The sequence below is a fragment of the Pelobates fuscus genome, chromosome 3, assembly GCF_036172605.1.
Source record: "Pelobates fuscus isolate aPelFus1 chromosome 3, aPelFus1.pri, whole genome shotgun sequence".
Lineage (NCBI taxonomy): Eukaryota > Metazoa > Chordata > Amphibia > Anura > Pelobatidae > Pelobates > Pelobates fuscus.
This window is the reverse complement of record NC_086319.1, coordinates 84,145,842-84,157,836: the sequence shown is the minus strand read 5'-3', so window position 1 is coordinate 84,157,836 and position 11,995 is coordinate 84,145,842. Positions and strand designations below refer to the sequence as shown.

Here is an 11,995-nt window from a genome sequence, read left to right as displayed (position 1 = left end):
ACAAGGTATCAAATGGTCTACTTACTGGTGAGGACTTTTTCTGCCCCACCTCGTGACCAAAGTATGGGCAGAGACCCTCTTCTCTGCCATCCCGGTCTTAAATGTGCTTGTTTAGCAAAAGTTTTATGTAAATACTTTTTTTTCTATTTGTCCCCAGACCTACAATCTTCATTTCTCTTCTCTATCTCACCCTTACACCAACCAAGGAATACCTACCATGCACATGGCCAGTCTCACCATGCCAGCATGGTTACCACAGCCCTAGAGGCACAGAGAACTCAGCTACAACTACGTAGGGAAACCATAGTTCGCACAGGGGCCCCAACGCACCCACGTTACACTCAATTCCTTTTAATACAGTGCAGTTGGTCTAATGCAAGGAATCTAACTCCATGAACTATACCAGTACCATGACACCACCATTTAAAATGTATTCCTTAAACGTAAAAGGCCTAAACAGCCCACACAAACGCCACGGAGCGATACAAGACATGCACAAATCCCAAGCAGTATGCCTGCAGGAGACCCATTTTTGCTCCTGTAAACCCCCACAAATCCATACAAAAAATACCCTCAAGCATACCATGCCTATTCCTCACACAAATCTAAAAGGGTTTCTATGGTCTTTCATTCAGACGGGGTATTCCAAGAAATTGAACAGTATGCCCAATGGGACGACTTTTAATACTGGCGGTGTCACTAAACGGAATGCAAATCACTATTGCGTCTATCTACACCCCAAACGAGACCCAGATATTGTTCCTTCGTAAAACATTTAAAGAAATTGGATCCATGAAAAAAAAAGGCCACACAATCATATGTGGGGATTTTAACTGCACCTTGAAAAAAAATAATATGTTAATATTTTAGATATTAGACAGGAGCGAGGCCAGGGGCCCATCAGAGAAGGATTTCACATATTTCTCCCAGGTCCATATGACCTACTCGCGTATAGACATGTGCCTGGTGGACAAAATTACCCTGCCAAACATAGACGAGGTGACAATAGGAACCCGAACATGGTCAGACCATGTCCCAGTTACAGTCACATTTCGGTCCTTTCACCCGGCTTGGGGGAGAGGGAAGTAGAGACTCAACGGAGGGCTGCTAGACGATACTGCCACATTATCGGCACTCACCACGGCGGCCACAGACAATATGACTGACTCACTCCCTCCACATTCCATTTGGGGGAGCGCACAAAGCTGTGATGAGAGGGATATTAATTCAATGTGGCTCGCGAAGGAAAAAGAAATACGCAGACGAACAGTCCCTCTTGACACGGGAGGGGATAGATGGTTGTCTTTTGCTTTGTGTGTCAAGCGCTAAGACTTTAACAAAACAAATAGATACAATACAAAAGGGGCTTCACTCTCTATCGATGCTAGACACAGAAAAGCAGATGAGGACACTTAAATTGAGATACTATGTACAGGGAAATAAAGCCGGGAAAATGTTTGCGAATAAACTCAAGGCAAAATATATTCAATCTATAATCCCTTTCATCCAGTCATCCCAAAAAGTTAAATTATATAACCCCTCTGACATTGTCAACGAATTTTCAAAATACTACACTACACTTAACCTAAAATGACCTTGCAACACACAAACCCACCCAGGATCTATAAGACACTTTCCCAATAAGGTAGCCCTCCCACGAATAACACAGCAACAGAGTGACACATTTAACTTATCCATTTACAGAGGAAGAGGTCCGCTTAACGATGCTATAATGACCTAAACACAAGGCACCGGGCCCAGACGGGTTCTCTAATTACTACTATATCAAACTGGAGCAGGTACTTACACGCTTCCTCACTAAACTATTTAATGATATTAAAATCAATGGATTAATGCCCAAAGACATGTTACAAGTACACGTAATAACGCTAACTCATACAGAGCACAGAAGGAACAATAAAATTATGTACTGAGAATGCACATGTCTCCTGTTCATCATATTACTATGAAATACCTGATAAACAATGCAAAAGGTGTAGGGAGTGATATTTATCAGGATTAGACTCATGCTTAAAAATATGGCAAAGGTGGAGTCCCTTCAAATTCCTACAATCTTTTCCTACAAATTCCATTTTCAAAACGATTTAGCTAGGCTAAATCGCAAATGTTCAGATTTGCAGGTATAATGAAAAAGCAAAAAAATAAAAAAAGCAAACATTTTATTAGGTGTTATTATTAAAAAATAGCTTACAGTCATTGCAAAAAACTTAACTTCCAAATTAAGCCTGAATGACAAATAATATTTTGTCACTTGGTGCTATTAACTGAGTAATAAAGAAGGCATTTCCTGGACAATCTCGATAAAGGAGTCACCTAAAATTTAGGTGTCAATGCGATGCCAATAGCCTTCATCGATGCTCTTTAAATAGTATACAGTTCCACATCGTCGTTAAATGTCACAAACTACGAATGAACACCTTCCTTTAAGAGTCATTGGGCAAACCAAAGAGTTTCACAGTGCCAGCTTCCCGACTGTTTTCGTATTTTCCATCTTTATCGTCACAGGCAAAGGCAAGAAGGTATCTCTTGGGGTGCCATGCCACTGTGAAGGTCGGAGACTCACACTGGACTTCACAAAGCTTCTCACCTGAAAGATGAAAATTATCAGTTTATCTGCACATTCATGGACTCCAGAGACCTGACTATTCTACACTTGGTTTATTCTTCCTAATTGCAAGCTGATAGTTTAGATTACAATTAAGACAAAATGATTAACTTCCATTAACTTCCATTAAATGAAGGCAATATTATTAAACATATTTCTCAGATATCTCTAGCTTGCTAACTTTTTTTAGTGCTCAGTGAAAGACACGTATTAGCAAAGGATATACTTTTAAGCTATGCAGACATTCACATTCAAGTTCTTAGTCAGGTTAATGTGTGGTTTGGAGGATTTTATTTTATACACTATACAAGGCTAATGTAGTTTTAGTGGATATGACCATTGTGCATTGCAAAACAAAAACGAGTTTTTTCAGTAAATTATGGATATAATGGAATGCTAACTGTAAATTGTTTTTTTTAAAGGTTAAAATGCTTTAGGAGGTGAACAAAATTATTGTCACTTACTTATCTGTTAAAAAGGCATACACTCTACATATTTGTATGGTGACTGAAGACTTTAATCCCCATACCAAGTTTCTTTATCATGAAAGGGTCTCTCTAATCACAGTAACCACTTAATCTTACTGAAGAGGGTGTCATGTAGACCTTTTTTAGGTTTCATTGAGGACATACATACATTTATCAGCCAACTGGAATTCTCTCTTCCTGACTGGCAAAAAATATTTGTGCAACTTTTGTGAATGGAGTAGGCACACATAGAAGGGTAACCAGACAACTCCACTACGAGAAGCATTTGATTTTATAATGCATAGGACTCAATAGGTTTTTTTAGGGCTTCAATACATTTACTACTATTGGCACAAATAATTTCTCATCTATTTATTTGCACCAATTACTTATGTACATTAAAACCTACATGTTTAGGGCTTTTTTGTTTTTACACAGCATTTGCCTTTACGTAACAACGGTTTCTGAAAAATAAGTCCTACCAGTTTCCACTTGTGCAATGTCAATGAAATGATCCTCTGAAGCGGATGCAAGCAGCTGGCCATCAAAGCTGAAGCTCAAGGTCCTAACAGGCCAATCCAACCTGTAATCAAAGAAAACAGTATTTAATCATAAATAGTGGATATAGACAAACCTTTACACAGCACAAGAATTTCTGTTAGCAATAAGCTATTAGGAATGGACAGGAATTCGTATGCTGGGTGTTTAACCCCTTAAGGACACATGACATGTGTGACATGTCATGATTCCCTTTTATTCCAGAAGTTTGGTCCTTAAGGGGTTAAAGAACTACTACCACCATGACTTTTTATAAGAAATTCATTGAAGAAGAAGAAAAAAAAAACAAAAAAAAGGACGGGGGGGAGAGAGGGTGTGTGTGTGTGTTTATATAAGGTTTTTAATTCTCCAATGTAATTTTCACTCTCAACAGCTACATACTGAAGCTCTAATAAAAATACAAAGTAGAAAAAATAATAACTGCAACCATTATACATAGTCTGTCAAGCGAGAAGTGAATTGTAAAGTTAAGGTCAGGCTATTCTAACTGAAAGCACAGCTCACTTTTTTCCACTTCAGCTATTTTGACCTTAAATTTGAATTTCACTTTCAATTCTCACTTTAGTGAATAATCCTGTTTGTGTCAATATTGTTTCGCACTACATGTCCAAGTAAGCATGGTTCAAAGATTACATCATAACGACTGGAGAAAATAGTATCCTACCTGGAGAAACAACGGACACACACCAGTTCGTCTACATCCCAGAGACTCACAAGTGCATCTGCACTGCCAGTAGCAAAGTATTTCCCAGTAGGATCGAATTTGATGCAGATGCAGTTAGAGGGGTGAGCGTTGATGGATTGCACTGGTTTGAGTTCTGGGTAACTGAAAGGAAATGTAACAGTAAGATGTCAAAGGTTCTATTAAATGGCCAAGACAAATGTAACAAACAAAGCTGCAAACTTGACATTATTATAAGGCAACACGCAATGCTTCTCTCCTCCTTTTTCCATATTCAATTACAGAAAAGGGCAGAGCTCATAACAATGAGTGACAGTGAGCCAAACATGCAGACACAGTTTCAGGATAGAGTAAAACACAGAGGTAAAGAATTCTACATTCAGACCGTGGCAGCGACTTTATAATTTTTGGGGGTCTTTGATTAAAGGAACACTCCAAGCACCATAACTACTGTAGCAAGCTATTGCAATCAATACTTTGCATGAGGTTGTCCTGCAATAGGATAGCTTTCAGTCAATGCTTTCCAATGGGGAGGGACTAATGTGCGCACATGCGCTTTAAGTACCACCCCCAACCCCCCCCTCCCCCCCCTCCAATCGGTGACGTTGACGGAAGTGGAGGGCGGCCCAGCACCGATGGACAATAAAGTGTTCCCTTAAGAGCTGTATGAGGAATTGGCTTATCATCTAACAAAACAGAATTTTGTCGAAAAGTCACATATTTCGCTTATACATGGACATTAGGGAGTAACACTTAAAAGAACACTCCATTCCTCCATTTTACATAGAAAAGTTGAATTTTTTCCAATGTTGAGGTTCAGTCGGCGCTGCTCACCTCTCCTCCCCGGGGACGTCACAGAGGAGGCATACCCTCCTCTGCGATGGTCCAATCCAATGCTCCTCATAGAGGGGCTTCCATGACACGTTTTGCTCAGTCAGTGCAGTGGAAGTGCCTCTAGTTATACGGACAGCCACTAGTGGTGAACGTAACCCTGCAATGTGAACATTGCAGTTTGTCAAAAAAAACTGCCATGTTTTACATTGCAGGGTTAAGAGAACAAGGACACTGCACTAACAGAGATGAAGTGTTCTGGATGACTGTAGTGTTCCTTTAAGTTGCAGTTTTACAAAATCTTGTGGTAAGCAATATCCAGTAAAAAGCACGGCCAGATATTTTAAACCAATTGAAATAAAGAAATTCAGTAGTAAAAGACCAAACATAGCACCTTAGAATATTAATGCAGCCATTCCCATTTGTCAGAAAGAACAGGTCGGTATCATTGTTCCACGAAATTTCATTCACTTCAAATTTAAATTGCTCTTCGGCTCTGGAACGATGAGTTTTTGCATCAATGAAGGTGATTATATCGTCCTTGTTTCCCACAGCAATTGTCTGGCCATCTGGACTCCAGCAGATGTTAATATTTTCTCCTGAAATTAAATGTTTTAGTCTTTCTGTGGTTTCAGTGCATGGAAGAAATATGTTTCGGTATATTGTTGCTATAAACAATTTAACTATATTAAGAGGAGAATAACAAAAATTGTGTGTTAGTACTCTACTGGGAATACTTCTGTGTAGGGAATACTTCTTTTTTTTAAATGTCCCTGTTACCTTAAGTAGAACAGTCTCCACTAACCCCAGTAAATGCTATTGTAGTTTTCTGGGTTAAATAAATTAGCTGTGGTGTAAACACAAAAAGCCCACACAACAAAACAAAAAAAATGCGCTTTGTGTCCCACCTTGTTTTGGTTTTAAGTTCTTTTATAAAATTTTAATTTAATTGGTTAATTACAGCAATGTACACACACACAGATTAAAAGTCCCCAATTCAAGTATGCTGACTTTTTCTAACTTGTGCAGACACTAAGCGCACACAGGCAACTCAATCTCAATTAAGTGATCTGTCAGCAGTGGACCTGTCATTTTGTTCCAGCAATATAAAATAGAGAAACAATAAATGTTTACATTACAAGGTTACACACACCTCTAGTTCCTGTATGCCTGAGAGCCACTAGATGGTGCTTATGCTCCTACAACTGAGCTACAGTACTGGAGACCGTATACTTTAGAGAGAGTTCAGAGAAGGGCTACTCAACTGATTCATGGATTGCAGGCTAAAACTTACCAGGAAAGGTTAAAGGATCGTAACATGTACAGCTTGGAGGAAAAAGACGAGACAGGGGGGATATGATAGAAACATGTAAATACATAAAGGGAATCAACACAATAAAGGAGGAGACCATATTTAAAAGAAGAAAAACTACCACAACAAGAGGACAAAGTCTTAAATTAGAGGGGCAAAGGTTTAAAAATGTTATTAGAAACTACCCTTTACTGAAAGGGTAGTGGATGCATGGAATAGTCTTCCAGCTGAAGTGGTAGAGGTTAACACAGTGAAGAAGTTTAAGCATGTGTGGGATAGGCATAAGGCTATCCTAGCTATAAGATAACACCAGGGACTAATGAAAGAATTAAGAAAACTGGGCAGACTAGATGGGTTCTTATCTGCCGTCACATTCTATGTTCCTATGGGTCAAACTTGGTTATGTGATATTCAGCATTCTCACACATTGTACAAGCACAATGAAAGTCCTCTGATGCTTCTTTATGAGAAACATTAAAGTCAATGCCTCTCTATGAGAAGCACATGCGCTTCTCATCCCCAGTGCATCTCTGTGAAACGTATTGTATTGGACAAGAAGCCGAAGAGGAGTCAGTCTACAGGAAGACAATATGGGAGGTGTGGACTGAGTCTCTGCACCGAAAACAAGGCAATTTAAATGCTTTTTAAAATTATTTTATTTAGGGAGGCAGAAATCTAAAAGGGTAACAGAACAGGATGGAATATATGTTTGTATTCCCAACACTATAATTTTACTTTAATAGAGCTCCCCGCTTTAGTAAAATGGTAGGAGAGGACACTGGATCACGCAAAAGTGTTTTAACAATGCGTAAAGTACCCCACTAATAATAAAATAATGTATAAAACAGTGATATCACTCACCCTTAGTGTTAACAGTGGATACACATTTTGCCCCTCTAACATCCCATATGCGTATAGTTTTATCTCCTGATGCCGTGACAAAGAGATCCGGGTTGCTAGGATGCCAGCAGAGTTGGTCCACACTGTCTGTGTGCCCACGGTAATTATTCTCCTTCACCTAGAGGAAAAGTATATAAAACACCATTTAGGAGTGTGAATGGTGAGGTCACAAATTAGTCTTTATATCAGTCACAGACAATTACAAAAGAATAAATCAGTTAAATGGCTTTCCAGTTGAGATATTACAATACAATGTATGTGGGCACTGCATAGATAACAATGCTTTACAGCTGTACTGACACTTGTGGCTTCTGTGCAAAGACCCAAGAAGCGACATGTCTGCTTGTGTAAAAGTTGGCTGATAAGAAAAATGTACTTCAAGTAAGCTGCCTCTCCTACCAGTAGTCAAAAGATAATATTGTGTTCAAAATAGGGTGTGATAGCATCGAATGCACAATGTGCAAGATGATCCCTCTTTATATCAGTCATTGGACATTCCACCATTAGCCAAAAATTTCCAATTACATGAGACAAATAATCCCTACTTTACATCTATCCATGTTTTGATTGCATGGGAAAATAAATCACAAGTCTATCAAAAAGAGCTTTTCGTAAAGATTCTATTTAACCAGTCGCTTTAACCAAGAATGAATAATTGCCTCCAAGTGTCTCTGATTGGGATCTGTCTTTCAACAACATACCCGTGCCTGAAGCAGGAAGTGGCTTTGTGCTTACATTTATTCCTATGTAAGAAGTACTGCACAATTGTGATATTAATAGGATTGCATTCATTTTTATGAAAATGACTAGGGAACATTTCCAAATCACCTTAAAGGGACATGCATCATTTTGAGACAACTGTCTAATTCAATAACTTTTTAGCTTCACTGAGGCAGTTGCCTCACAATGTAGGCTGAAAAAAATAAGTAAACAGTGCATGTCCCTTTTTGTTAGGCCTCCGGCCCCTAACACCACTAGCCGCTGCAGTAAGAGAAAGGTTTACCTTGGCGGCAAGTAATAGGATGAAAGAATCAGCTTATTACTAGCCACCCACTGAGGAAAAATAGTGCATACTATTTTAAAAAAAATGGTATAGTGAAATGTAGTGACTATAGTGCTTGTAATATTTCTTTACAGATAAGATTTATTTTAGCACATTTTATTATGACATTCGAGTAAATTTTTGTAGTAAATTTTATTCTGTATGCTGACAATTTTTTTTTATTGCACTGCCCTGTCCTCCATGCACTGCCCTGCATTCACTTGTCCTGTCCTTTATTTACTGCCTTAATTCATTCATTGCCCTGTCCTTCATTCATTTTCCGTCCTTTATTTACTGCCTCCATTCATTGCCCTTTCCTCCATTCATTGCCCTGTGCTTTATTTACTGCCGTTTATTCATTCATTGCCCTGTCTTCCATTCACTGCCCGGTCCTGTCCTCCATTCACTGCCCGGTCCTGTCCTCCATTCACTGCCCGGTCCTGTCCTCCATTCACTGCCCGGTCCTGTCCTCCATTCACTGCCCGGTCCTGTCCTCCATTCACTGCCCGGTCCTGTCCTCCATTCACTGCCCGGTCCTGTCCTCCATTCACTGCCCGGTCCTGTCCTCCATTCACTGCCCGGTCCTGTCCTCCATTCACTGCCCGGTCCTGTCCTCCATTCACTGCCCGGTCCTGTCCTCCATTCACTGCCCGGTCCTGTCCTCCATTCACTGCCCGGTCCTGTCCTCCATTCACTGCCCGGTCCTGCCCTCCATTCACTGCCCGGTCCTGCCCTCCATTCACTGCCCGGTCCTGCCCTCCATTCACTGCCCGGTCCTGCCCTCCATTCACTGCCCGGTCCTGCCCTCCATTCACTGCCCGGTCCTGCCCTCCATTCACTGCCCGGTCCTGCCCTCCATTCACTGCCCGGTCCTGCCCTCCATTCACTGCCCGGTCCTGCCCTCCATTCACTGCCCGGTCCTGCCCTCCATTCACTGCCCGGTCCTGCCCTCCATTCACTGCCCGGTCCTGTCCTCCATTCACTGCCCGGTCCTGTCCTCCATTCACTGCCCGGTCCTGTCCTCCATTCACTGCCCGGTCCTGTCCTCCATTCACTGCCCGGTCCTGTCCTCCATTCACTGCCCGGTCCTGCCCTCCATTCACTGCCCGGTCCTGCCCTCCATTCACTGCCCGGTCCTGCCCTCCATTCACTGCCCGGTCCTGCCCTCCATTCACTGCCCGGTCCTGCCCTCCATTCACTGCCCGGTCCTGCCCTCCATTCACTGCCCTGTCCTCCATTCACTGCCCTGTCCCCCATTCATCGCCCTGTCCCCCATTCACTGCCCTGTCCCCCATTCACTGCCCTGTCCCCCATTCACTGCCCTGTCCCCCATTCACTGCCCTGTCCCCCATTCATCGCCCTGTCCCCCATTCGCTGCCCTGTCCCCCATTCATCGCCCTGTCCCCCATTCACTGCCCTGTCCCCCATTCGCTGCCCTGTCCCCCATTCGCTGCCCTGTCCTCCATTCACTGCCCTGTCCCCCATTCATTGCCCTTTTCCTCCATTTCCTGCCCTGTCCCTCATTCACTGCCCCCTGTCCCCCATCCATTGCCCCCTGTCCCCCATCCATTGCCCCCTGTCCCCCATCCATTGCCCCCTGTGTGTGTCCCCCCTCTCCTTTCTCCTCTCACCAGCCGGTCTTTGTCCAGCACGAACACGCTGGCTGTCTTATCGAAGGAGCCCGATGCCAGGCGCCGGCCATCACAGCTCCATGCCACCGAGTGAACCTTGGCACTGTGTGCTGGGAACTCCCTAGTCTTGCAGTTGGTTCGGAAATGTTCCTGCAGCTCCTGGACAGACATGACACCACCTCCAAAGCTCACCTGGGACCAACGGGCGTCATGGGAGGGACTTCCGGTGTCGCGAACTGATGACGTCGGAATGTTTATTTCCGGTTCTTAGCCTGGCACCATGGCCTGGCATGCTCTGTTTGTACTGAGTGCAGGGGGAGCTCTGTGTGAATGGGATGTTGTTACTGTCAGTCACAGTGCGGTCAGATAGCGGAGATTTGCTCTGGTAGCTGCACTGCTGGCTGAAATTAATGACATTTCTAACACAGATTGATCCTGATAAGCAGCAGTGACTTTAATGCAGCTTCTCAGTGGAGAATTACTTTTAATTATTTAATGACTGTAGAAATGTAAATATTTTCCTAGCTCAGTGATGATCAGAGAAGCATTAAGATCCCATGGGGCCCTAGGCAGGTTACCAGTTGGGGCCCCCTTTATCCTTCACATTGGTATGGTTAATGGGGTCTATACAAATTCATTGATTCAGGGCCTCTGTCTAACCCCTGGCACTCAGCGGCTGCCTATGGCCGCCTTATGGTTAATCTTGTTCTGATGATGATGGCATTCTTTTACACCTTTATATTTATACCAGTTAGAATTTATTAATTGAAAACCAGAGTAATCTGAATGTACCTTTCCTGGTTAAATACTTTATTATTATTATTAAAGTTCTCTCCTTTCCTCTGTAACTTTTTCATCTGCTTACTAAATATGACAAAATTTCCCTTGTTATATCAAGGTCTGGCCATTTTAATGCCTCTACTTGTTGATTATTTTTTAAAGTCCAAAGGACAAATTGTTTTTACTACCTGCCTGCCAGTAAGAATGTATCAGAGTTCCTCAAATAAGTTTCTCATCCATCATTGTTCACTCATCCACCTTCTGCCCAACTAGTACCTCCCTCCACCATTTCATTTACCCTCCCATTTATTTCATGCCTCATGTTACCCTTCCTCCCATTTAATTACCCTGTCACCCTATCTCATCCCTCCATGGCACATTCTGATCTCATTCCATTTCATTGTCTCTCACATTTCCTACCTTCCTACCATCTCTTAATTCCTCATTTTATTTACGCTTTCTATCATCCATTTTAGTTTCATCCCCCTTAATATTGTGGTGTAGTGGTATGCTGTGTGGGATTAGAATTGATTCAAGCTTTTTTCAGCAGAGATAGCTGCCAGTGCTTCCTTGTAATGTGTAGTGTTTTGAAGGATAATAATGAAAGTATTTAGAAAATTGGGCAGACTAGATGGGCCGAATGGTTCTTATCTGCCGTCACATTCTATGTTTCTATGTTTCTATATGCTTGTGTCAAATGATGCACTCGATTAATGACAATATAATAGCACAATTGTACATGTTATCAGGAAGTACTGCAAAGATTTCTAGAAGTTATACTTCAACAGTTTTAATAAATAGATAAAAATTAACTGGGCACTTTTCGCACCGGATACCTGTGGTTTCTAGTCACGCCTCTGAGTGTAGGGCATAAAGGGACCCTATAGTCACCAGAACAACTACAGCTTAATATAGTTGTTCTGGTGAGTATAATCATTGCATTGAGGCATTTTAATGCGAACACTGGCTTGTCAGAGAAAAGCAGTGTTTATATTGCCCCTAGGGACACCTCCAAGTGGCCACTCCTCAGATGGCCATTGGAGGTGCTTCCTGGGGCAGTGCTGCAACGTAGGCAGCACTGCCATTCAGCGTTTCCACGCACTGCATGGGGACGCTGAATTTTCCACATAGAGATGCATTGATTCAATGCATCTCTATGAGGAGAT

The 11,995-nt window shown here is 42.1% G+C and overlaps 1 protein-coding gene across 1 annotated transcript; it reads right to left on the bottom strand.

Moving 5' to 3' along the window:
- Positions 1-1,807: 1,807 nt before the first annotated feature.
- THOC3 (THO complex subunit 3) lies at positions 1,808-10,282 on the bottom strand. The gene is made up of 6 exons (XM_063447325.1): positions 10,050-10,282; positions 7,338-7,494; positions 5,559-5,763; positions 4,316-4,477; positions 3,576-3,676; positions 1,808-2,608 (listed from the first exon to the last, which is right to left on the bottom strand). The coding sequence occupies exons 1-6, from the start codon at positions 10,218-10,220 to the stop codon at positions 2,445-2,447; spliced, it is 960 nt and encodes a 319-aa protein (XP_063303395.1). The 5' UTR covers positions 10,221-10,282; the 3' UTR covers positions 1,808-2,444.
- Positions 10,283-11,995: the final 1,713 nt, after the last annotated feature.

Excerpts from the sequence above, each read along its gene's own strand:
- THOC3 (XM_063447325.1), bottom strand. The coding sequence starts at position 10,220 with ATGTCTGTCCAGGAGCTGCAGGAACATTTCCGAACCAACTGCAAGACT. Across the intron at positions 4,478-5,558 it reads GGCTGCATTAATATTCTAAG|TTACCCAGAACTCAAACCAG; the intron begins GTGCTATGTTTG and ends ATTTCCTTTCAG. Across the intron at positions 2,609-3,575 it reads CATTGCACAAGTGGAAACTG|GTGAGAAGCTTTGTGAAGTC; the intron begins GTAGGACTTATT and ends TTCATCTTTCAG.